The following is a 23,718-nucleotide window of genomic DNA, read 5'->3' on the forward strand; positions in this document are numbered from 1 at the left end:
ACCAAGACAGTCTAGCTCCAGTGTCTGAGCTCTAAATACTGAGCACATGGCCCCCCTGCTCTGAGCTATGGAGCTATAAAAGTGACTAAGACACAATGAAACCTGGAAGTCAGGGAGGGTTCCTTGGAGGAGATGTCTGGACTGAGACCAAAAAGGTGAATGGAGCAGCCACATAAAGAAAGACAGGAGTGTGGGGTTGGCATGGAGGATGGAGAGTTTGCTGGCACATTCACAGAGGCATGAGAAACAGGAAAAGTGTGGGCTATCTGGGAAACTGTCAGGGGTTCAGGGTAACCAGAGTGTCACCTAGATTTTATTCTGGAAGCAATGGGAAAACACAGGTAGTTTGAGCATGGAAGTTTTATGGTCAGATCTGAATTCTAGAATGCTCACTCCGGCTGCCATTGGCTCAGAAGACGGCTAGGGTGGGGGCCAGGCAGGAAGATGCAGGCAGGCATACTGGGTAGAAAATAATTGCAGCTGCATACCAAGAGATGATGTGACAGTCACAGGGGAAGGACAAGGAACAAGGACTTGCAGGATATTTAAGAGAAAGCATGGATAAGCCTGGTACAGTCTAGGTGCGGAGGTGGGTTATGATCCCAGGGGCCTGGAGGAGGTGACAGTCCTCTGATCATTATGAGGGACTCATAGCAGCTAGAGCTCCAAGGCCCAGAGACCCAGTTACGTGGAGACATTCCCAAGCAAGAGCCTTAGCTGCTCAAGCCCATTTGGGTGAGAGGGATGTGCCACTGATTGTGCAGGGGGGGAGGGTGCTGATGCTGCTCCCCTAGGACTGAGAGTCAGAGAAATGGGTGCTAGTGTCAGCCTTCCAACTGACTGGCTGTGTGACCTCACACAAGTGATTTGATTCTCTGAGCCCCAGTTTCCCCATTAGTAAACTGAGAAGGATAAATCTCAACCACCTGAGGCTGCTGAGAGAGCTAAATGAGAAACTGGTATCAGTGTAGCTTAACTCTACACTGCCCGGCACATCACAGGTATTCAAAATAGCTTTTCTGCTTATTCTTTCTTACATTCCTTCTTTGTCATTCTGTCACCTAATCAGACCAGGACAGTGACATCTTACCTGAAGTTGTGATGAAGCTGCAGGTTAGGAGTGGAAGAGGTAGCCTGGTTCATTGTGCCAATTATGTAAGGACTGTGGGGACACAAAGGGACAAAGAATTTTGTGAGCAGGTGCTCACGGCGGCCCTCGGCGCGGGTGTCTGGGTGGATGGCTGCCTGCCCTGCCCCCCACCCTGCCACCACTCCCTATGTGGATCATGCCATGCGTGGGCACTCTTGAGGGCCAGAAGGTCCAGGCCTTTACCATTTGTGGTCCTTGCAGTTGAGCAGCCCATTGAAGATCTCACCCAGGGAGCTGACATGATGCAGGTTGTCTAGGATGATGACGACAGGCATGTCCGCCGCATTGTTCTCACTGGTGCACTGGTCAGCAAGGTTGGATAGGTACTGGCGCAGCTCCTGCGGTGGCCCCAGAAAACCAGAGAAGGACAAGTGGGTGAGCATATGCCAGAGAAGACTCTCAAGTTCACAGCGTTCACTTAGCCCAGGCCCATGCGGGCTGAGAGGTGAGAGCTGAACACACGCTGGGGACTTCCAGCATTCACAAGGTGACAGAGAATCTTCAGCCCAGGGCAGAAGCATTGCTCTGTGGGGGATAATACTCAGCCATGGCTTTGCAGCCCTGTTCCACCACTTCTCTAAAAGTGTGACAGTGGGTCTCCCTGGTGGCACAGTGGGTTGAGCACAGCGCTATAAAGTCTCTGCAGCGCGGGTTTGATTCCTGGCTGGCCAGAGAGATTCCCACATGGCATGGCAGACCTCTCCTGTCATGCCTGCTGCTCCCCTCAGCAGTATATTTCGGTCATCTGCCTGTTCTGCTCCCTGCTCTGTCTCTGGTGAATCCTCTCACCCTCCTGCACCTCTGGCCTGTACCCCAGCTCTTGTATAAAAATAAATAAATCTTAAAAAAAAAAGTGTGACAATGTTTGCAGATATTTCTTATAATGCCAACCTGCCAATAAGCACCTGAGGGAGGAGCAGGAGCTCTATTCCATAGCACCTGCCCGAGAGCACTTTATACAGAAGCTTCAGTAGATCCATATAGCAGGGGACCCATCTGCTGTAGTCTGTCAATATGAGCTGCTGTTAGTACTATTGCTACTGGTGTCCCACAAAAGAGGTTTCACTTTGGAAAAGCAACAACAGCTAGTGCGCACAAGATAAATTCTCAGTAAATTGAAATGGACACACCTGGGAGGCCACTAAAAAACCACTAGCACTGAGCATCACATCAGGCTCATAATTCATGAATATGTGGGGACATAATACATGAACTAGATTGACTTATAGATAGAAATTCTCACTGGCAAGTTTTGGGTCAAAGCCATTCTTTTTTTTTTTTAAAAAGATTTTTATTTATTTATGCATACAAAAACTGGGGTGTAGGCCAGAGGTGTGGGGGATGAAAGGATTCACCAAAGTGGGGAGCAGAACAGGCATATCTACTAAAACACACTGCTGAGGGGAGCAGTGAGCGAGACAGGAGAGGTCTGCTGTGCCATGTGGGTAGCTCCTTGGCCATCTGGGGATCGAACTCATGCTGCAGAGGCTGTGGACAGCTTCACAGTGCTATGCTTAACTCCTTGTGCCACCAAGGAGGCCCTCAAAGCCATTCTTCTGAGAGCCCCATTCTGCCTCCTTCACTGGCCTTTTATAACCAGAGGAGAGTTTAAAGGAAACACCACTTTCCCATTGGGATGATAGTGGCAGCAACTGTTCTGGAAGGGCCAAGGGGTGACCAATGACTGGGCAGCGGCCTCCAAACAACCACCTCACCTTGCTGGACTTGTGGTCCACGTTGAAGGTGGCGATGACCCCGTCTGTCAGCTCCCGTCCCTCCCGAAGCACCAGGTACTCTGAGAGCCGGTTGGCCAGGTATGTTTTCCCAGTGCCACTGGGGCCAGAAAGGATGATCCGCCTGTGTTCCACCAGCAGGGAGACATAGCGCTGCAGGATGGGCTTGGGGATCAGGGACTCGAACACCAGGGAATCCAGGCTGTTTTCTGCGAGCCCTGCATTTAAGAGGTAGGAAGTGGTAGGGGCCTTGTAGAAAGGGCAGCTCTCCGTGGAACTTCACACACCAGCAAGATAAGGCCATGTGAAGCTCCAGCAGGGAGGCACTGCTGTCACAGGCAGGACAAGGCAGTGGTTCCTGCTGAGGGGGAATGATGGGCGTTTTTGAAGAACCTTCCAACCGGGAGATAAAACCACTCCAAAACTGCACTTTTAAAGCTGCGGTCAGATTCCTTACTTAGGTGATTTATAAAATATTGAAAAGTGGGGAGGGGGGAGGGAGAGTTGACCATCAAATAAATTTGTGTCAGACTGGATGCAACAGTCTTTTAAATGGCAGGAGTTAGGACATTAAGGTCAGAGCCTTCACCGTACTAGTACATTCCTGCCCCCTTTGGCCCCCAAACCTAAACAGCAGTTATGATGCATTTCCCAGATTTATGTGGCCATGTAACTTTGTTTTTCCCCCACAGAGAGCATGGAGGGCCTAGAGTTCCATGGAACACACTTTTGGCCTGGGGGGGTTTCACGTCTCCGGCGATGAGGCAATTGGAAGCTCCAGCTGCACCACGCGTGGGCAAGAGCCTCAGCAGTTTCAACAGGATGCTTGGAGCAATCCCCTCCAGCCTATAGCAACTCGTGGTTTTCCCATCTGTAAAATGGGACTGTGTCCAAGGCTCGCTGGCAAGGGTATTTCATTCATATTGGTAGAGCCGGGTTTCCATAGTTATTAAGATTCCATCTTCACAGAGTCATCAGGCTAATGGGACCTTTTGTTCGGTAATTTCAGCAATAAATTTAAATTGCTTCCTAGGGTGGGTGAAAAATCTAGACTGTTTAACTTGCTTAGATAAGAATAACTGTGGTTAAAGGGGGAAAAACACCCCCACCCACATATATCTGCACAAACAAAATCAAGGCCACAGTATCTTAGGCCAAGTCCCAAAACACAAATTGCAGTTCCTGAAAACTCCCACCGCTGCAGAGACTGAGTTACCTTTGACGGTCACAGAGATGGTAGTGTTCTCCCCGACCAGATAGCCACAGGGAAGAAGCTCAGGCGTCTCGGAAGTGTTGCTGCGTTTGATCTCCCCAATGCTGTAGCCCAGAACACTATCTGAGTTCAACCCTAGCTGACTCACCGGGTCGACATGAATGATGTATTCCTGGAAAAAAAGTAAAGACCCCCATCAAAGATGTGGCTGCAGTCTGCCTGTGATTCATGCTTTCAGTGGGTGATTTACGATCATCTCCTCGTCTTTCCTGGCTGATGCCTGAGTTGAAATCGAGCTCTGGGGGAGAGAAGAGGTAACTTTCTATGGGAAAGATGGCCTTCTGTCACAGGCCTCTTAAAATACTGATTTATTTGGTTAGTGATGGAGAAACACAAAACCCCTAACAGGACTCTGCAAGCGTTTAGTCTGGATGAACTAAGCAGGGAAAAGTTAGGCTGAAGCCCTGAAGACATCAGGGCCTGGGAATGGTGCTGGGAATTTCATGAAAACAAAATTCTGTAAGAAATTTCTCCATCAGCCCCTTCTTGAGACCAAAACCCGACATCATACTGATGATAAAGGGTGCAAAACCCAGGGCTGAAAGAGAAAAGCAGCTCTTGACTCTAAAAACGAAAACTGGACTTCATTTGGGGGTGTTCCCTCTGATGTGACTGAGCAAAAGATGGTAGGTTGGGAGACTGGAATGGAGGTCCAGGGCTGTGTGGTGGCCAGTCTATGACTGAAATGGAATCCCAGTCCCAGGCGCCATCTCTAGTGACCTCGCTTCCTCCCCTGTGATGCACCACAGGCTGTTTTCAGTCCAACTGTTATATTTCAGATCCAAGGATGTTTCAGCTCCCCATCAGCAGAGGCAAAGTTCTGACCTCGGTAGGAGGACAGGTCTGCTCAAGCATTTCAGAGACTGGTTTGCCAAGATGGGGACCAATCTTCAGTCAGTGAACAGGATTTTCTCTGAATGTAGATTTGAGGAGACTAGAGTCTACTAGTTATATCAGATTTTGAAGTCAGACTGACTCAACTAGACCAACATGATTGAGCCCCAGATCTATGATGTTAGGCAGGGACCCAAGCTGGTCCCTTGAAATGGGAAACAGGACCTTCCTCACAGGTCTGGAAATAAATTAATGTGAAGAAAGGGCTTAGCATGGTCTCTGGCACAAGAAAAGTGGGTTATGATCACTTAACGGATATGATTAATTCACACTTATGGTTGTTGACTGACTTCAGGTCAAACAATAAAAGGAATGTACCAAAAGCTTCCTTCAAGCTACCTTTGTTTTAAGGTTCAACCCAAAACTCATCAGTTATTTCTCCTGTGCCAAACACCCACTCCTGTGATATGATGGGAATGAATCAAAAATACACCAACACCGTTTGTTAGCCAGTGACCAGATGTTAATATCCCTTATGGCACAAATCACAGACTCTGGAGTGTTGGCACAGGATGATGAACAAGTCAGATCAAATTGCCCCAAAATGAAGGGTGGAAAGGTGATGTTTTATCCTAAGCCAGATCACATGTTCCAAAACATATTCAACAGGACAGAATTCTAAGGTCAAGAGAGAACTTGGACATTAGCAGTTTCGCTGAGAGAGATGTAAGTGTAAGAAAAGACTCTCGCTGAGTGACCAACCACTGCCAGGGTCAGATGGGACGGGCCAATCACATCTGTTCTTACCATCCTCCTCCTGTTCACTTCAGGGCCAGGGGACAAGTCTCAGTAGCATAAGAATATAGGAGGGGACAACGCACAAGAAATGGCCAGCTCAAGTTACAAGCCACCCCACACCTTCCCACAGGCCAGGGGCCCCACTTCAGGGGTATTTTCTGCAGCCACCTTCTGGAGACACTTACTTTGAACAGCCGTCTAACCACCCCATCGAGCACATCCCACTTCGTCTTGCCACTAACTCCAATGCAGCCAATAAGAAAGAGGTGTGGTCTGGAATCCTAAGGGTAAGGAAATGTATGCAGGTGAAAAACAGATGAATCTCTCCTGACAGTTTAGCAAGGACTCAGATTGTGTTAGAATTCCACCTATGGCTTCAAAGGGGATTAAAAGTCCTATTTGCTTAAAACCAGGTATCGTTTAGGTTGAACGCAATAGTCTTAAAAATTTCCCCTGCTCTACTGCTAAACCAGTAATCTGTGGGCCAGAAGAGAGGATCGCCTCTATGGAATCTAGAACCTTTTAATTGTGTACCTCATTTAGTGCATAGATCATATATTTCTCCCCTGCTTTCCTCTCTCCTATCATCTCTCCCTTTCCAAACCTTGCTTACAAACTCACCTCTTCCAGGAAGCCTTCAATGATTAACCCTTTGAGTTCAGAGCTCATACTGCTTCACCAGTTCTGTACACACGATTTTTTTTGGTATTTTATTTATATTTTATTTGTGTGTCAATTTTGCCTCCTTGCTGGATCTTTAACAACTTTAGGATAGACACAGTTCTATTTTCTTTTTCTTTTATTTTTTAATGTTATTGCTTTTCTTCTAATGAAAAGTTAAAAGATGCTCAACTCAGGAAGCTAGTAAAACTTGGGGAAGTTCACAAAAGGATCTTTTTCAGAGCCCACTGGGCTCTGCATAGTGGGGATTAACTGATCACATTGATTAAAGTTAATAGAATGTTCCATTTTGTTGGAGAGGAACTATTTGACAAGCTTACAAAGATGAAGAATTAGAGGGGTGGGTATGGGGTATATCTCACAATTCAGCAAAATTAACAGAGAAAAGAGCACCAGTCTCACAATGAGATGGTCTGGCCCCATCACTTGCCTTGAGGTAAAACAACCTCATCTGGAGGCTGTGGTGATCTGGGATAGTACACAGATTACAAGTGACTCATAAACTTTTATAAAATGTAAGTTCTATCATCCATGCTGATGACCACTAGAACATGCATCCATAGGTCTCATTTGCATGTATTATAAGAATGCTATAAGAATGAATTTTCCCTCGAGAGTCCATCATTTCATTAGCTAAGCTCTGCAAATGGAGCTACTTACTGGCTATTTCTAGGCTAGAGGATGCTAAAGCTCCTAGAAATTCCAAAATTCTGGGCTTGCCCTGTGAGTAAGACTACAGCGCCAGCCACAAAGCAGAATACCCTGGCAAATGAAAGTATGGCTGCAGACATGGCTTTGGTGGGTGCTGTGTATTCCCTAGATGTTTTGAGACTACTACAGTATTGGCTAGAGTTTGAAAAATAACAAACACTCAAGAGGACTTGAAATAGTGACTCATGAGGTCTTTTTTCTCACTTATATGAGAAATGGTCTTTCACAGCAGCCTTTGGATCTAATCACTGGCTAGAGATCAACTTTGATGGTCAACCCCCACCTCTAACCCAAAATACTCTCTGGTGAAGTCAAAAGGGGAGTAGGAATGACCTCGAGACTCTTGAAGGTAACAGAAACTACTCAGAAAACTGAGATTGCCCGGGCTGAGTGAGTGAGGGTGCCCCAGCAGCTCCTTGCTCCCCACGGTGGCTACCTCGGCCTTGCAAACCCGGCTTCCTAATTCTCCAGCAGCCTTGCTGACTGCAGAACTCAGTGCTCCTGGTCTATTTCTGTACCTTCTGCATTAAATGTGCTTGGCTGCCTTTGAAGTGGTTTGGGACTTTATTAAATTCAGAAAAGCCATTTCTGACTGATGTTAGTGTTTAATTAGTTACATGAAAGCACAACATGGGACCACTTTGAATAGTCTATTAGACTTTCCAAACATGAGAGGGGGAAGGGCCGCTGGCTCACTTTAATTGTGTCAAAATGCTGCTGGGGATTTGGCTAGTAAAGGAAAGCATTAGCGGCATTTCCAAGTCACCTTAGGTACTGAGGTTTTATGATGAAAACACTACGCTAGATACTTCTACCTGGGGAAGGGACAGGCAGAGCAGGGAAAGGGATCCAACTAACCTCCTTCCACTTCATTTCCTCCTGAAAGCTGACAACTATCTTAACATGCCTGCCTCCTTCCTTCCGAGCCGAGCATTCACCAGTGTCATCCAGCAACATGTCTGCGAATGGAAAACATCAACAGCCTTAGGCACAAGAGGACAGCAAAGCTGGCTTCCTGACACCCCCGCTGCTTGTTGCACAGCGGGACAAACCAGGTGTCGGGGTGCAGGGGAAAAGGAGTGGGGGCAGGGGAAGGGGAGAGGGCAGAATGGAGAATGCAATCACAGAACCAATGGTGGACCAACCAAGGAACCAGCAGGCTGACGATGTACCTTGCCAAATGGAAGTGCGAGGGAGAGACTCAACCAAAACGATAGCAACAGCAGCATCATGGATAAAAAAATCAAAGCGTCAGCCTCAATATGCTTACAAAGAAAACCTAGATCATGTTCAGTAATTGTTGCGCCAGGCTGGAGTCCATCCTGAAGGCAGGACGATCACAGACCAAGGCATTGCCCAACTGGGAGCTGCTATTATGGGGTTGGTATGCCGCTTTCAGCTAGCAGGTCAGCCTCTTAAAATGCATCAAACAGAACTCAGCATGGTGGGTGAGGAGGTCCAAGCTCATGGCTTGGAGATACCGGGCATTGGAGCAAAGCATGACAGCAGTCTAACGGCTGGGTTCATGTTGGTAGCAGACGCACACCCAGACACACACACTCCCCAAGTGCACACGCGCCTGTTGTCTCTCCATTTGATCTGTCCATCTGCTTATCCTGGGGCTCTCGCTTGGAGACTGGCGTGCCAGCTGCAGGCCCTGCCCTGTCCGCCCCCGTCCTGCGATGCCACTCACCCAGGCTGGTTGACTCCGTGAGGTTCAGGCTGTGCTGGGAGAGGCCGAGGGACTGCCTTGGGGAGGCAGAGAGGGACACCTGGGAGGGGGCCCGGCTGCAGCCACTGCCTTGAGACTCCGACTTCAGCCGATCATTCTCAGCCTTCAGCTTCTCTATTTCACTCTGCAATGTGTATGGGAGAAGCCCACTTGTTAGCTGGATGTAATGTGAACAAGCCTTTTCTAGAGGAGGGATGCAAAGTACCCTGCAGGGATCCAGTGGGTATCCCCCCCTGTGGCTGAGTAAGTCACACCGTCAGAGAGATTCAGTGGTGCCATGGCTGTAGCCACAACACCTGCTGGGCAAGGGTGGGCCCCTCCTTTCAGAAAGTTGGCCTTTGAAAGGACCTCAGAAATGTGTCTTGGAGTGTGCTGCCGGAGCAGTCAGTGAAAAAGTCTTAGAATCTAAGAAGTTTGGGAAACTCTTGGTTGATAGATTTCTTTTTTGAGGTGCTGGGCACCATGAATTTGAGAGAGGACAGCATCTGCCAGTTTTCTCAAGGAGCTTTCTTTCCCAGTACTCTCATGGAATGATCGTCCCATGGAACCTCCTTTGGGAAATGCTGTTCTCCAGTGAGGTCTTATTTAGTAAAAACCATAGGGGGCAGCAGTCTATGATTATTTATGAAGTGTCTATTATGGTAAAGCACTGATGCTATATCTATAGAAAAAAATACAGAAGATACTAGTTCGGAAGACCCAAATGCCTTAACCCATGGCAGTAGGTAAGATGTGCTGTTAAGAACAAAGTTGTAAGGATTCAGACAAGGGCTCTTTCAGCTGCAGGACTGTGCAGAAGAGCCTCAGGCTGAGCCTTGAGAGGAGGGTCCAACACGAAGGGGCAGAAGGCTATCCCAGGAGCCGGACAACATGAAACACATTCCTAGGGCATGCAAAGGGTGCAGACAGCAGCTCTCTTGGGCTGGTGAGAAGAATCTGGAAAGTATAGTTGGGGGTGGGGTGGGTAGGAGATTAAGAGTGAAAGGATCCTATAGAAGGCCTTGAAGACCAGGTGAAGGAGCCTGTGCCTCATGCAGGAGGTAATGGCGAGCTCTGAAAGTCTTATGCAAAAGGGCATGGTTACTCTCGTGGTCTGGAGAGACTGGTCTTTGAGGACTCTGTGGGAAGGTCTGCAAAAAGAAAGAGGCTGATGAAGTCCTTGAGGTGTGGCGAGACCAGCCTGGTGCTCCTTCTTGACAGCTTTGGGCTAGGTGCAAGCTTCGGGCTCTCACCTGCATCCTATTCATGGCTTCCCGGAGCTGGTCAAGCTGGTGTGCAGAGCTGAGGGCTTCTAGGCGGATGTCGGTCAGCTTCATCTCCTTGTCTCTCAGCTCATTTCGGAGCTGCATGACTGTCTCGGCTTCGCTGTCCATGCACTCTGAAATTCTAGGGAGAGAGACAAGAAGAAAGCAGCTCTGAGTTCACCTCCTTTTAGTCCTCCACTAAGCACTGGCCTGAGTCAATCATTGGTTTTGTTCAGCAGTAACCCAGTAAAAGCAGCTGTCCAATAGCTCCCTGGAGGTGACAATACCAAAGCACCTGAAATTCACAGATTTTATTGCTTTTCCAGCTCTATCTTTGCAGAACACTTGCCAGTGTTCAGCATGACTTTAGTGTGGCTTTCAGCAGAATTCCTAGGAATAAACAGAAGGCTGGAAAAAGGGAGTAGCAAAACCTTTGGGGTTTGAATGCCCCTCAAATGTGTACACAGCTGGGCCCCTATAATGACACCATGCAGGCCTTGAGATCTAAACCTACTCTGAGAAGCAAGGTCAACTGTCTGTTTTAAAGATTAGACATTCCAAGTTCAGACAGCCAAAGGGTCATTTTTATTTGCCAGAAAGGGAGAAAGATCCTAAAGCTATAGATAGAGAGTCTGTATCCAGTCACATTCTAAAACCAGTTCCTCTAGAAGTGTCTAAAGAGAGCAACATTTTTTTTTTTCCTCATGCCCCACACTATTTAAAAAGCTCATGGCAATAAAGAGAAACATCTTTAGGTAGTAAGAGACCAGAAAGGCTGATGTGATGTGGAAGCTGAAGTTTCATCTGAAAACTCTGCAGCAGGGTGAGTGGCTGAATTTCCCTCCCAGCTGTAACTAGATCAAGGGGACCCTGGAGTCCTATTGCATCTCTTTCTTAAGAGGTGGTCTCTTCCTGGCTGGGGTCCTTATTTGATCAGTTAGGTTTGCTAGTCAGATACCTGGCAAGTCAGCACAAAAGGAAGGTCACAGTCATGATGAATTGCTATGTTAGAAAAGAGAGTTCTGTTTAGGAAAAGGTTCAGTTGATTTCAAAGATTATAGGTTCTGGGGTGAGGGTAATCCAGAGTAGAATGCTTTGACATTTCTTGGACTGAAGATAGGAAAAAAAAAAAAAAAGGAAAGATTCCCCCCTCCACCCCTCCACTGCCCAAGCTCATAAAGTTACAGAACTGAAGTTGATTATTTCTGAAAGACATGGTGAGCATGTGGTCGCCGAAAAAATCATGAGCGCCCACTCTCCAAGACCCAAGTACGGATCTGGGGCCAAACAAAACTGACCCGTAAAACTGGTGGAGGGTGTGGAAATGCTAATGGCCAAAAGAAAACCATTTGTAATTGCTAAAAGAGATAGAATGGTAATTCAGGGGCAAAAAGGACTGGGAAAAAAATGTAACACCTGAACAGCCAAATTTTGGGGTTGCTATTTTTTTTTGACCTGCATCTGAACTGTTGTGATTTCGGAGTTACAAAGGAAGGAAAACCATCTCCTAGTTTTTTTATAAGAGTTGTCAGCAGTCAAGGAAGCTTCTCTACTTCAAATTCTTCTGAAATCTGCAATGGATTCCTGAAGATGCTATGCTTATTCCCATCTTATACCTTTAAGAAATTGAGTCCACCAGATCTGGGACTAAAAGGCTAGAGACACAGAAATGCCTTTAGAATTCAGATCATCCTTCTCCTCCGCTCCACGGACTCCTGGCTTTTTTTGCTCTGAATAGCCTGTGGTTTCTAGCTATACAGTCATACTTTTTGGGGGGGGTGGTTTGGGAGGTTTTCAGGGGAGCCTCGCTAGAACTGGTTCTTTCTTGAGAGAGAGGACCATGGTCTCCTGGTGTAAATGGAGTGTAAATCCAGACCAAAATTCCATTTCGACAGTAGGGTCTTAGCCAAACTGTGTCTTGCACAGGTCTTGAAAGCTCCAATTCACTGCAGAGAAGAGTTGGCTTGGTTCACACGACTCTGCTCTCCCAGCACTCCACAGCAAGGCATTAGGTTCCAGTCTCCTTCACTCTGTGCCTTTCACTCTGTGCCTTTCCCCTGACAGCTTTCTCAGCAAGAGAAAGTACTTCCTCAGCACCTACTCTGTGGAATATATCACAAGCTCACTTTGCAAAGCTTGGCCAAGTGATGACTTAACAAAGGGAAAGCAAACTAAAATGAAGAGAGTTTATGTTGGGAGTAACTGCATTAACAGAAGAAGGCCCAGCTGTGCTGGCCCCAGAGTAGCTAATTTTTAGAAACAGCAATCGCAGATAGACACAAAAGGGATGTCCTACAACAGAGAGATGATGTTAGCCTCTATCCTGCTGCCTAAGACAGCCTTCGCCCTCACTTCCTTCTTGCACTAAACTGTGACTGTGACTGCACTTAGCAAGTTACCCTCTGCATGGCTGCTGGAGCCTCAGCGCCAGGGTTCTTCGTTTCATTTTGTGTCTATTGACACCAATCAACCATGATGACCACTTACTGAACACAGAAGCATCTGTGCTGGGCATGTTAAACAAATTATCTCATTAACTTTGTGTACTAGCTCCATAATTATCTCCATTTTATTTTTTTTAAAGATTGATTTATTTATTTATGCATAGAAGAACTGGGGTATAGGCCAGAGGTGCGGGGGGTGAAAGGATTCACCAGAGACAGAGCAGGGAACAGAACAGGCAGACTGACTGAAATACACTGCTGAGGGGAGCAGCGGACGAGACAGGAGAGGTATGCTGCGCCATGTGGGTAGCTCCCTGGCTGGCCAGGGATCGAATTTGTGCTGCAAATGCTGCAGATAGCTTCATAGTGGGGTGCTTAGCCCCTTGCACTACCAGGGAGGCCCTTATCACCATCTTAAACACAGGGAGGTAGAGGCATAGAGAGATCAACATGCCCGTTATAAATGACAGGATCAGAATCACCCCTGGTAGGTCTGCTTACAGTCCTGGCTGCTGACCTGTATCTAGCAGGCACTATTTGCTTGTCCACTTTGTAGAAAACATCCTAAAGCAACCTGATGTGCTTTTTTCCTACCAGATTCCTAACATGTTATCCCAGTGGATTCCCGTTGTCCTGCCCAGCAGGCGGGGGTGGAATACCTAATTTTAAACGCCATGAGTGTGGGGAATGCTGACTCCCCACACAGCCATTCCTTTCACCCATGGGGCAGGGTCTGTTATTTTTTTTTGTCCGATTCCTCTGCCTTTGGTTTTTTTCTTTGAACTCCCCCTCACATCTAGATTTGCACATTCTTACAAACCCTTCAAGGTTGGAAATAAGCATTTGCTCTCTGCCCACCCTTTGGAAAGCGAGACCAAAAACAAACATTTCCAGTGTCCATGGATTTGTGGAATGTCAGAAAACGGCTGGGGAGCCAAGAGTCTGCCCCACCCAACCCCTATGGGGAAAGCGGTTTGGAGGGAGAGTTCTCGCTATGGCTGCTGGGAGTTGTATACAGCTGGGGCACATCCCTCTCCTCCTCGGACTTGGCTGCCCAGCAGCACTTGGCCCGGTTACCACTCCCTCCTCCAAAGTTTCTTTTTTCTGCTCCCGAGTTTCTTCCCACCTTGCTGGCTGCTCTACTTCCTGAAACTCAAATAGCAGAGCTCCCAGAGCCTGGTCCTCATCCCTCGGGCTCTTCCCTCTTTCATTCACCCTCTTGGAGGATCCTTCCGGTTTCCCAGCTTTCAATTCTACCTCTGCACCCACACTGCCCAAATCTATGCCTACAGGAACACCAGGCTGGCTGCCGTCTCAAACCTCACACAGTTGAAGCAGTTGAAGCAGAACTCTTGTGGCCAATGAGGAAGCTGAGGTGTCTGCATCGGCCCTACTCCCTTGGCTAACGCTAGTTCAGCGGCTGTTCTGACCCCAGCCACAGCAGTCCTCTTGTCCCAGGCACCATTTCATTTTGCGGATAACTCGAGGACGTGAGCTCCAGCTCTTGTTCATTCTTGGCTTAAAATACCCCAAGCTATCTAAAGGAATTCAGACCTTCAGGACAGGAGCAATCTTTGTCACTGCTGCAGGGAGCCAGCTGTGCCATCTGTCCCCATCTGCCCATCCCAAGCCATCCCTGCCCTGCTCTTGCCTCTAGAGTCTAGGTCTTAGTTTTTAGATGGGGTATGGGACTATCTCCCTGTGCCCCTACCAGATCAGTGGGTAATCAGACGGGTCATGGGAGGTTGATAGGCGACCTCTCATGGAACTAGCAGCCAAGGGACCAGCACTTAAACCAGTGCCAAGTGAACAAATGTGCATGTCACATTGAACAGAACTGTGTTCCCAAAGAGAGCTGTACCAATTAAAATTTACTAGGGAGGCCATCCCTGGTGGTACAAGGAGTTGGATCTCAGCACTATCAAGCTTTTGGCAGCCACTGCAGCCTGAGTTCAATCACCGGCCAGGGAGCTGACCCACATGGTGCAGCAGACCTCTCCTGTCTCGCCTGCTGCTCCCCTCAGCAGTGTATTTCAGTCAATCTACCTGTTCTGCTCCCCACTCTGTCTCTGCTGAATCCTCTCACCCCCCACATCTCTGACCTACACCCCAGCTCTTGTATGCATAAATAAATCCTTTAAAAAATAAAATTTAGTAGGGAAGCTTATTTTATGAAATAAAGACCTTTTGGGCAAGAGAATTGTTACTGTAGCTCTTCATTTTTTTAAACTTCCAATTTTGAGTTCTGACCTCAGAGTGAACACCAAATTTTGGTCAAAGAAGAGAAATGCAATCTCTCTAAGTCAGAATCAGAATTTCAGCAAAAATTGCTAACACTCATAATACCTGTTCCCCCTCTCAGCAAGATGGTTGTAGCTCTTTCACATCCATTTACTTCGTTCAATCCTTAGGATAGGATAAGAACATATCAGCCATCATCTCAGTGCGACAAATAAAGCAGAAGAAACTGACACTAGAACAAAAACAAAAGTTTCCTCTCTCTTTCCATCTCCCCAGTCCTAAAACACTGAAAGAACAGTATAGTCCTAAGAAATCAAAACAGAAAGGACCCTAAAGGAGCAGATAAACAGTAACAGGGGTCTTGGCATTCCTATTTGAGAGGGCACCTAGCAGCCAGAGATGTCATCTGATCCCAGTGGACAGACTTACAGAGAGTTGGAGTGGGAATTCCTCAGCAGTGGGGTGGATCCCGCAGAGCCGTTGTGTGGCAACTTTGGTGAGGAAGGCAAAGAAGAATCCGTCATCTCCTCAATGTCTGAATGCGAGGATGCTGACTTGGGGGACTTCTTCTTCCCGAAAGCTTGCTTGAAGGAGCTGCGTAACTGAATACACAAGACCATCAGCCTGGCAGGGGCTGCAACTGATGCACAGGCCTTGGCAAACTAGAAACATGCAGACCAAAGAGCAGTTAATTGTCCCGAGATTTTCCCCCCAACCAAAGAAAGAGGTTCCCAACAGCTCTCTCATATCAGTGCATTAAGGGAGGAAGAGTTATCTGGTGCTGACAGCTCAAGGACTTGACCTACGGGGAACATTCCATGCCTACTCTTGGTTCAAGACTAGATGCCAACAGCGAGACAGGGCCTGGCTCAGCAGACGGATGTCGGAGGATGAGGTTACACAGCAACAAAGCGGGATGCTCAGACACGGTAACGGATGCGGGTGAGGTTAGTCTTATCAGTGGATGGGTTAGCTTGGTATCTGATATTAATGTTTGTCTTGCTTACCTCATTGACCTGCCAGAGAAAACGTAAGCAAACATGGGGAAGGGGAAGGAAAAAAGACAATTTTTAACAGAGAAAGCCAGTGATAGGGAAAGCTTTGGACTTTTCAGATATGACATGGCTAATAATAAGTAGCACATACAGTGGAGGTTTCCAGTAGGATCATGAATCTTTAAAAAGCTTGTGCCTCCATTATGAACGAAAAGGAACAATGGGTCTGCAAGTCCACTACAGTCCAAGATCTTCTAGCTTCCATGTCTGGTTAAAAATACTGCTTCTACCTTCTTGCAGCTCTCACTCTTTTCTTGTCTCATCAGTTATCTATGACTTAACCTTTTTTTTTTTTTTGTTGGGGGGAGCAGGTATTCTTGTCTCAGCATGCGTAACTTTACTGCTGCACTAGTCCCAACATGACTGTTTATCTCTATGAGTTAAATTTCGAGTTCCTGCTGTCCTTGCACACATGTGAGATAACATACACAGGGAATTAGCCCTCTCAATGTTAACAACAGATAAGAGGTTATTTTAAAGAAATTTATTAATCATTCTGGGAAAAAGGTTTTTTTCCCAGCCATTGAGAAATTCAGAAAATAGGCCATTGCGGATTAATGGGTTTTTTCTCCCATCACTCTTTCATCTATGACCACACGTTATAGGTAAATCTAGATTCCATTATTCTCCCATTCTTACTTATGATCATATTTTCAAAGTGTAGTCATAAAAACAGGAGGATCTGTTATACAAGCCCCCAACCTAAGCCTAGCCTCCTCATCTGGTAAAATGGCAGGTGGAAGCAAGGAGTACAAAGATCAGGCAGAATCATCCTCCCTAATTTTAGAAACAGCAAGAGGAGTTAATCCTACTTGTTTGTCATAGTAAATGAACTGACCAACAGCCATTAGTAACAATGGAAAAATTTAATCAGAATGATGAGGGTTGCACTGAGCTGGTGTTTTAGCTAGCCTCCAATGCCAGTCATCAGGAACCCAAATTACTCAATCCTCAACTCTGTCACTAGACCTCGCCACCCATCCAAGATAACACAGAATGAGTGAGAAGTATATGGAACGAACAAAGACACTGAAGTCACTATGGGAGCATAGTGCTGTCAGCATTCACAGAGGGGGCTCTGAGCACTGGCCAACATGGGACCCATGCAGCAAATCCCTGCTCCTGAGAGAGGGAGCACCACCTGGGAACCAGGACGCCACTGTCTCAACAGCAAACTTAAAAAAAGTGGAAGGGGGCTGTAGAATTTTCCCAAGAGAACAGGCGAACTGTTCAATAAACCACTGTACAGGAAGTCAAGGAGGTCATTGGGATTTATAGCAAGTTGGACAACACTTCATTGCAGACTGGGTCTATCCACTTGCCCCCAGTTAAGTACTAAATTACATTCTGAAGCTTTTATTTATAGGTTATGGTCAAAATTTTCAGAGATGGGTGATTTAATGCTGCTATGGGCAGCTGTGTAACTAAATAGATAAAGATTATAGTTAATGAGGGAGTAACTAGTACAGACACTCCAAAAAATATTGAGGAATTAACTAAGGAGAAACCAGTGAAGAGCAGCTTCACTCTAGAACCTGAAACTTTGTGGCCAACATAGGATGAGGAAGAAATGACACATATGAAATGGAAGATGAGAACTCACATCAAGTCTTATGAAACAGAAAAACTTCAAAGGAGTGGTGATTTCATGAATCCTAGTGTTTGGCAGGCACAACACTGATTTGGGTAGAAACCTATCCACAAACCACTTCTTTGGGTTTATCACCCAAGGGTGACATGTCCTGAAGTTAAGAGTGAGCCTGGGCTCTATCTGGGGGGATGGTGTTTCCGAAATGGACTCTGTTAGCCCCCACGAGAGTCTCTGGATATTCGCTCACCCAGTTCTTCCTCTTCTTTTTCTTTGAATCGCTCTCGATGTTGCTGCCCACGCTGGAGTGGCTGGTGGCGCTGTTGATGCTGGACACACTGTCGGAGGAGTGCTGTCTGCGGATGCGCAGGTCTGCAGACTGGGCGCTGCCATTTCCTGGGGACCCAAAGCAGGAGATGAGCAGTGCAGCCTGAGCTCTGCTCTTTCCCTGGGGATAGCCCCACACTTACGTCCACACACCCGAGGACCACTAGATGCTTCACTTTAGGCATTACTTTCTGTTCCCTGGTGCTGGTTTTTAAGGTTCTTGAACAGGTGGTTGCTATGCCTTCTTTGGTCAATCAAAGGAGGGCTCTCTCTCTTTCCACTTAACAAAACAGGAGTCTGGGGTGACTCACAGAGAATTTCTCCAACACCAGCTCTCTAAAGCTTTAATTAGGCACCAAACTGTGTATTTGAATTGTGGCAGTAGTCGCCTATCTGGTCAGCCATCCCTTCTTTTGCTTCCCTAGCCTGTTGGCCCTTTGGAAATGCCAAGTCCATCTCATCTCAGGACCTTACGTGTGCTGTACCCTCTTTCTGGACTGCTATTTTCCCTCTAGTCTGCCTAGTCAGCTCCTGCCAGTCCTCCCCAATTCAACTCAATCACCACTTTTCCAGGAGGCCTGATACCTGCAGTTACAGTGATACCAGAAATAGCCCTGCTCAACATGGCTGTGATGCAGAAATAAAGCTGGCAGATAATCTTCCTACAAGTGCAGAACTGCACCCAAGCCCAGTCTTCGAGAAACACTGTTTTCAGAGTCAGACAGATTGACCTAAAAATACATTTCAGAATTTTCCTTTTCTGTGACCTCTGGAAGCAATCTTGGCTCTGAAGCTCAGTGTTCTCATCCATCCAACCCATAAGGTTGTTGTAGAAAGAAAATGAGATAATTAGAACATAGGGTGTAGTGCGTAGAACACAGTGAGTGTTCCACTAATGTCAGCTATCACTAGTCTTGCTCTTATTACTGTTAATATTATTAATGCAGTCGGTAACTCATCCTCATGCCTACACTCACCCCACCAAGTTAGATACAAGGACAAAGCAGTTCATTTAGAAGTACTTTCCTGGATAAATAAGAAACGGAACCATTTCAGTTTACCCCACATCAATATGCAAACATCAAAGTGTCAGTGAAATTAAGGGCTGTGAAGCATCTGACAGTTTGCCAATCCATTGAGAAATATATTTTCTTCCATTTTTAGGAGACATTGAGAAGAGGGTGAGCTGGAATAGTTATATTCCTAGAAGCCAGAAGTAAATGGATTATGAGTGTCTGCCTTTCTGGACTTGTCCAGTTGACACGGGTACCTACTCTCTGGCAGGGAGGGAGGTGGCTTCATACACTCAGGAGGGGGCTCCTAAGGGCAGGCAGGTGGTTAGTCTGAGGCTGCGACTACTCCTTTACCTTTGCAGTTGAGCTCCGGTGTGTTAATTACTCCATTAATGGCAGCCTGGGCAGCTGCGTTCTGTTTCTTTAGTAGCTCAATGGTTTTTCTTAATTCATTCAGTTCTGAATCCTGAGGAACAGAGCAAAATATTGGTCATCCTAAAATCATTCGAGAGTTCGGCTGAGGTCCAATTTAGCTTCAGTTGAGGAGGGTGGGTTATTAGGAGTTCCACAAAACCTGTGCCTTAAACCATTAGTTGGATCCATTTTGAACTGGTATATGTGACTCATGAAGACAGTAGGAATAGACTAAGTGACCTGTTGCCAATGCAGTTACCACCATTCAATCTAGGTCCTATGGTGATATTGTGACTCAAGTGACTAGCTTTTATGGTTCAACTCTAATAGTTCAAGAGGTATAATGAAATATTTACAAATATCTGAAACAAAGGAGAATAAGATTTTTAGGTTTGTTGATAACTCCAAGCAGGGAGGGAAAAAAAAGTATCCTTCCTGCTTTACCTTCTGCTCAGCTGTCATGGTCAAACTCTGGAGCCTGATTGTCATGTTTCCGAGACTCTGTTCAAAGGCTGCCACCAGATGAGCCTGCGGGGAAAGACAGCCTGAGTTACACCACTTTGCAAGGACAGAGTGGCTACAATGTGCTGGCATCTGAAATCCCAAGTCCTTCTCAGGACAACGTGAGTTAGTTTCTAACCACTTCTTCAGCCTCTTTAACCCATGCCCCACCACTGCCTGGGATCCAATACTCTAGTCTTTTATGTCCTTGAACACACCATTGCTGCTTCCCGCTGAGAGCATTTATACAGGCTTTCCCCATCTAGAATGTTTTTCCCCCTAATTGCCTCCCTCTCTAATGTTTACATATCCTTTTCAAGAGATCTCAGCTCATGCCTTTGTGATATCCCAGAGTGGACTGGTTCCCTCATATTCACTCTCAAAAGCACACTGGACTGCTGATATGTGCTTTGTGGTATCACAGTCAAGAACACATGTAGGCTTGAGACTGATGGTTCATGTCTGTCCTCTATTTCATGGCAGGAAGACCTTTCATCCACCAAACGCCAAGTTTACCATAGAGACTCATATTGAGCACATTCATCGAATGAATGAACAAAGCGGTTGACATATTTTGCTTGTTATAATCCTGGCTAATAAAAAACTATTGAAAGGCCCATCTGCTACGTCCTTGGAGAAATATTCCACTAGGAAGTTATGACTTTCCCCAGAGCTCTCCTGAAACTTCTATCTACCTCTGTGAGAACACAGCATCAGATGCACCATGATTTCATATGCTGCTAAGCCATTTTTAAAATGCCGTAGATTATAATTAAAATATGAATCCAATTTTCAAATGTTAAAAATGTGAAACAGAACTGTTTTATACAATTGAGAAATGTGATGTCTTTCTGCTTGCCACCTTCTCTGCAACCCTCTTCCAGGGCACGATGCAACTTTGTGTCTCAACACTTAGCCCTCTTCATGGGATATTAGTTGCTTGACTGAGGATTCTGGTAATATTAAAACCAAGAATAAAGAATGGATAAGTCATTTAATCCTCTTGGATATGGTTTCATCTGTAAAGTCAGAAGAATATCTATTTTCCTCCCAGGACTATTAAAAATATTAAATGAAACAATGTAAGGGAAAATGTAAACAGTCATGGAATTGCAGAACAGGAATGGACTCTGGGGGGTTAAGGAAGAGGCATGGAAAGAGAGTGACCAAAGATGAGCGAATGGGTGGATATGCAGAGGGATCCAGCACAGGATGTCTAAGTGTCTTGGGAGAAGGAAGATTTGATCATGCTGTAAAAATTCTAGAAGATGGTTAAAACATATAGAAAGAATAGAAGCCGGTTAGGAAGAAGCTCCTCCCCTAACTGTGCGGAGGGTCAGTGGATATTTCAACTAAAGGAGGAGAGTTTGAGGGTTGAGTCAGAGGTTTCAGTCATTCACTTCATCAAACAGAGAGAGTGCTGGATAAGACAGCTCTAGAATCAACAGCAGTTTTTTACTCAACAGCCATAGGAGTTGGCTGTTACAGTAATGAAGTACTTGTAATCAAACTATTAAGTGGAATAAGCTAGTCTCTCTCTGATTACACACCCTCACTATTAAAAATTGCAAAAATGTCTCTGCATTTTAATATAAGGGGATATGTTTAGTTTGCCCTAGAGAATGTGGCAAAACCAAAGCCAACCAATTCAAGACAGTCACATTGTGGTGGAAGGAACAAGGCCAGGATATGAATGTTGAAAGAATGGCTGCTATCTTTGCATTTCAAAGGAATGACAAGGTTACATTTAAATGACTGACCTTCTATTTATTTTATTATGTGTTGGAGTGCCACCCATGACTCTTTGTGGGCATTCATAGTTCCTATTCAATTACAAAGAAAGACACGCAGACTGCTACTGAGAAAGTGTTTTTGCAAGCTCAAGAAGAAACCACATTTGCCTGAAGAAGCCGAGGACCGCATTTTGCTGACAAGTGAGGACTGATCGAGCGTCATGAGGGCAACTACGAAAACAGGGCCTTGAGGATGCTCAACCTCATCCAGAGCCACATAGCAGCCATTCTGGCCTCCTCACCCAGCGCCATTCTTCCCAGGGAAAACAAACACGAGTGGTAGAAGAAGGTGGAAGGTGGCTTTGAGCAATTTATTCTAGAAAAACAAACACAGCTTGGCTTGTGAGAAGGATGGCAGACAATAAAACCCGTCAGCACTGCCAGTGGAGTGTGGTAAGACTAAATATTTACTTTAAAACAATACTAGAGTCAATGGCTTTTGTGAGGAGCAAAACACACGTGTGGGATAGTAATAAAGGAGGGATCTCATCCTGACTCTGTGGAACAGAGTGGAATACCGAATGGTCCAGTGTGAGATTTCTTGGGGTGTCATTGCAGGAACTGATCCAAGTGCACTTATAAGTAAATTAATTACCATTTTATGATTAGTCAGGGGCAGCAATAGACAGCTCTGATTCTTAACTAGGAGCATAGCTGGGATCACTTGGGAGAGGCGTTTCTGTCAAACCTCATGGATCTGGATTAGACCCAAGAGGCCCAGGCTGTGGAGAGCCTGGGATGGGTTCTGGAGTCAAATGTTTGCATCTAGTTACCAAGATGAAGACTTGATCCACAGAAGAATCCCCCAGCTGTTTCCATTTGAATAGGCTCTAAGGCTCACAACTCAGATCTCACATCATTTTCTGATGTTCTTTTGATAATGCTGCTGGTCAGGAAGAGGTCAAGAAAAAAAGAAGGATCACAAAGCACACAGTGGCCTAGTATGTTTGAGTTCTGCAAAAAATTGAAGATTTCCATAAATGTGAGAGGGCTAGAAGGATGAATAATAGCACAGCTGCCAATTACTGAGCCTGTAGTTAAGGTCAAACACTGCGCTGGGCACTTCATGTGCAGACTTGAAAGAAAAACCATTTCCTTGAGTAGAGTCAGGTTCAAGTCAGGAGTTACCTGAGCAAAAACCCCATGTTTGCAATTCATTCAGAGGACTGACTATGTGACCTGGTCCAAGGAGGACAACCTCCTGAAGTTACTGTCACTTTGCAGCATGCTGCGGGGTGTGTAGGTTGCTGTGGTCTCAGACAGGGCTGTGCACTCCAGGCCAGAAGCCTCCACCCAGAGATACTCCAGCACCTGCCCAAACCTCAGTGGAGCTTCTGAGCTTCAGCTCTCTCCACTCATAGATCTGCAGCATGTTTCTTTACAGATCTGGCTGAAGGGGTGGCTACTTTTCCTCTGACCCTGCTTATGCTATAGCCACACCACCATGAGGTAGTGTTCTAAGAGCAAACGTAACTGCCTCACTTACTGCTTAAAAGTTACTGATGGGGCTCCACCAGCTTCAGCAGGAAGCCCAAACTATCTAACAACTAACACCCTCCACAATGTGACTTCTCCATCTCTTTGATGCCTCTTCTCTCCCCTCTTTAATCTCCCCTCCACTCCAACTCCCCCTCACATCCAAGCTCACTGAGCTACTTAGTTTCCAAACACACCAAGAGCTTCCATTTTGGGTTTTTGCATAAATTATTCTCTTTTGTTAGAATGCTGTCCTCCCCACAGATTCTTTCCTACAGAGCATTCATGAGATGTCACCTCCTCCAGGAAGTCTTTCCTGACTTCCCTCCATTCCATAGAGACTGAGTTAAATGCTCCTCCTATGTATTCCCACAACCTCCTCTTTTTATTTCTTATCATGTTACAACAAAACTATTTTTTCTTTCTGCTCTGTACCAGAGATAGAATACTAAGATGACAGTGACTGTGCTTGCTTTGCTGTTGAATCCACAGTGCCCTGGGGCATAGTTGGCACTGAAACAGATGCTGAATTCAATGCTGGTTGGCAGTTCTTCCTGAACAGGTAATTGTGTTTATTATAATTACAGAGCAGCCAACTATTTATTGTGGAGTCTGAGGCATTTTTTTCCTCCCCTCCCCAGGTGAAAGTGTTCAGAAAGAGGAAAGAAAGTTAACATTTTACCGAGTACTTCATATACGATCATGTGACA

At 46.1% G+C, this 23,718-nt stretch overlaps 1 protein-coding gene across 5 annotated transcripts in view; it reads right to left on the minus strand.

Moving 5' to 3' along the window:
• NAV2 (neuron navigator 2) overlaps positions 1-23,718 on the minus strand; it is a gene marked incomplete at both ends in the record, with an annotated part of 712,365 nt that overhangs the window by 10,790 nt on the left and 677,857 nt on the right. For 3 of the 5 annotated variants that reach the window (XM_084252229.1, XM_084252227.1, XM_084252226.1), the window contains 12 exons: positions 1,091-1,162; positions 1,334-1,488; positions 2,866-3,101; positions 4,100-4,268; positions 5,974-6,069; positions 8,039-8,139; positions 8,874-9,036; positions 10,145-10,298; positions 15,271-15,443; positions 17,726-17,880; positions 19,179-19,290; positions 19,683-19,766. In XM_084252229.1, the coding sequence (XP_084108355.1) occupies positions 1,091-1,162; positions 1,334-1,488; positions 2,866-3,101; positions 4,100-4,268; positions 5,974-6,069; positions 8,039-8,139; positions 8,874-9,036; positions 10,145-10,298; positions 15,271-15,443; positions 17,726-17,880; positions 19,179-19,290; positions 19,683-19,766 (1,670 nt within the window). The remainder of the gene's footprint in view (positions 1-1,090; positions 1,163-1,333; positions 1,489-2,865; positions 3,102-4,099; positions 4,269-5,973; positions 6,070-8,038; positions 8,140-8,873; positions 9,037-10,144; positions 10,299-15,270; positions 15,444-17,725; positions 17,881-19,178; positions 19,291-19,682; positions 19,767-23,718) is intronic. The other 2 variants (XM_084252230.1, XM_084252228.1) reach the window with 1 other exon arrangement.

This window comes from Talpa europaea (genome assembly GCF_964194135.1).
Source record: "Talpa europaea genome assembly, chromosome: 1".
NCBI classification, from domain to species: domain Eukaryota; kingdom Metazoa; phylum Chordata; class Mammalia; order Eulipotyphla; family Talpidae; genus Talpa; species Talpa europaea.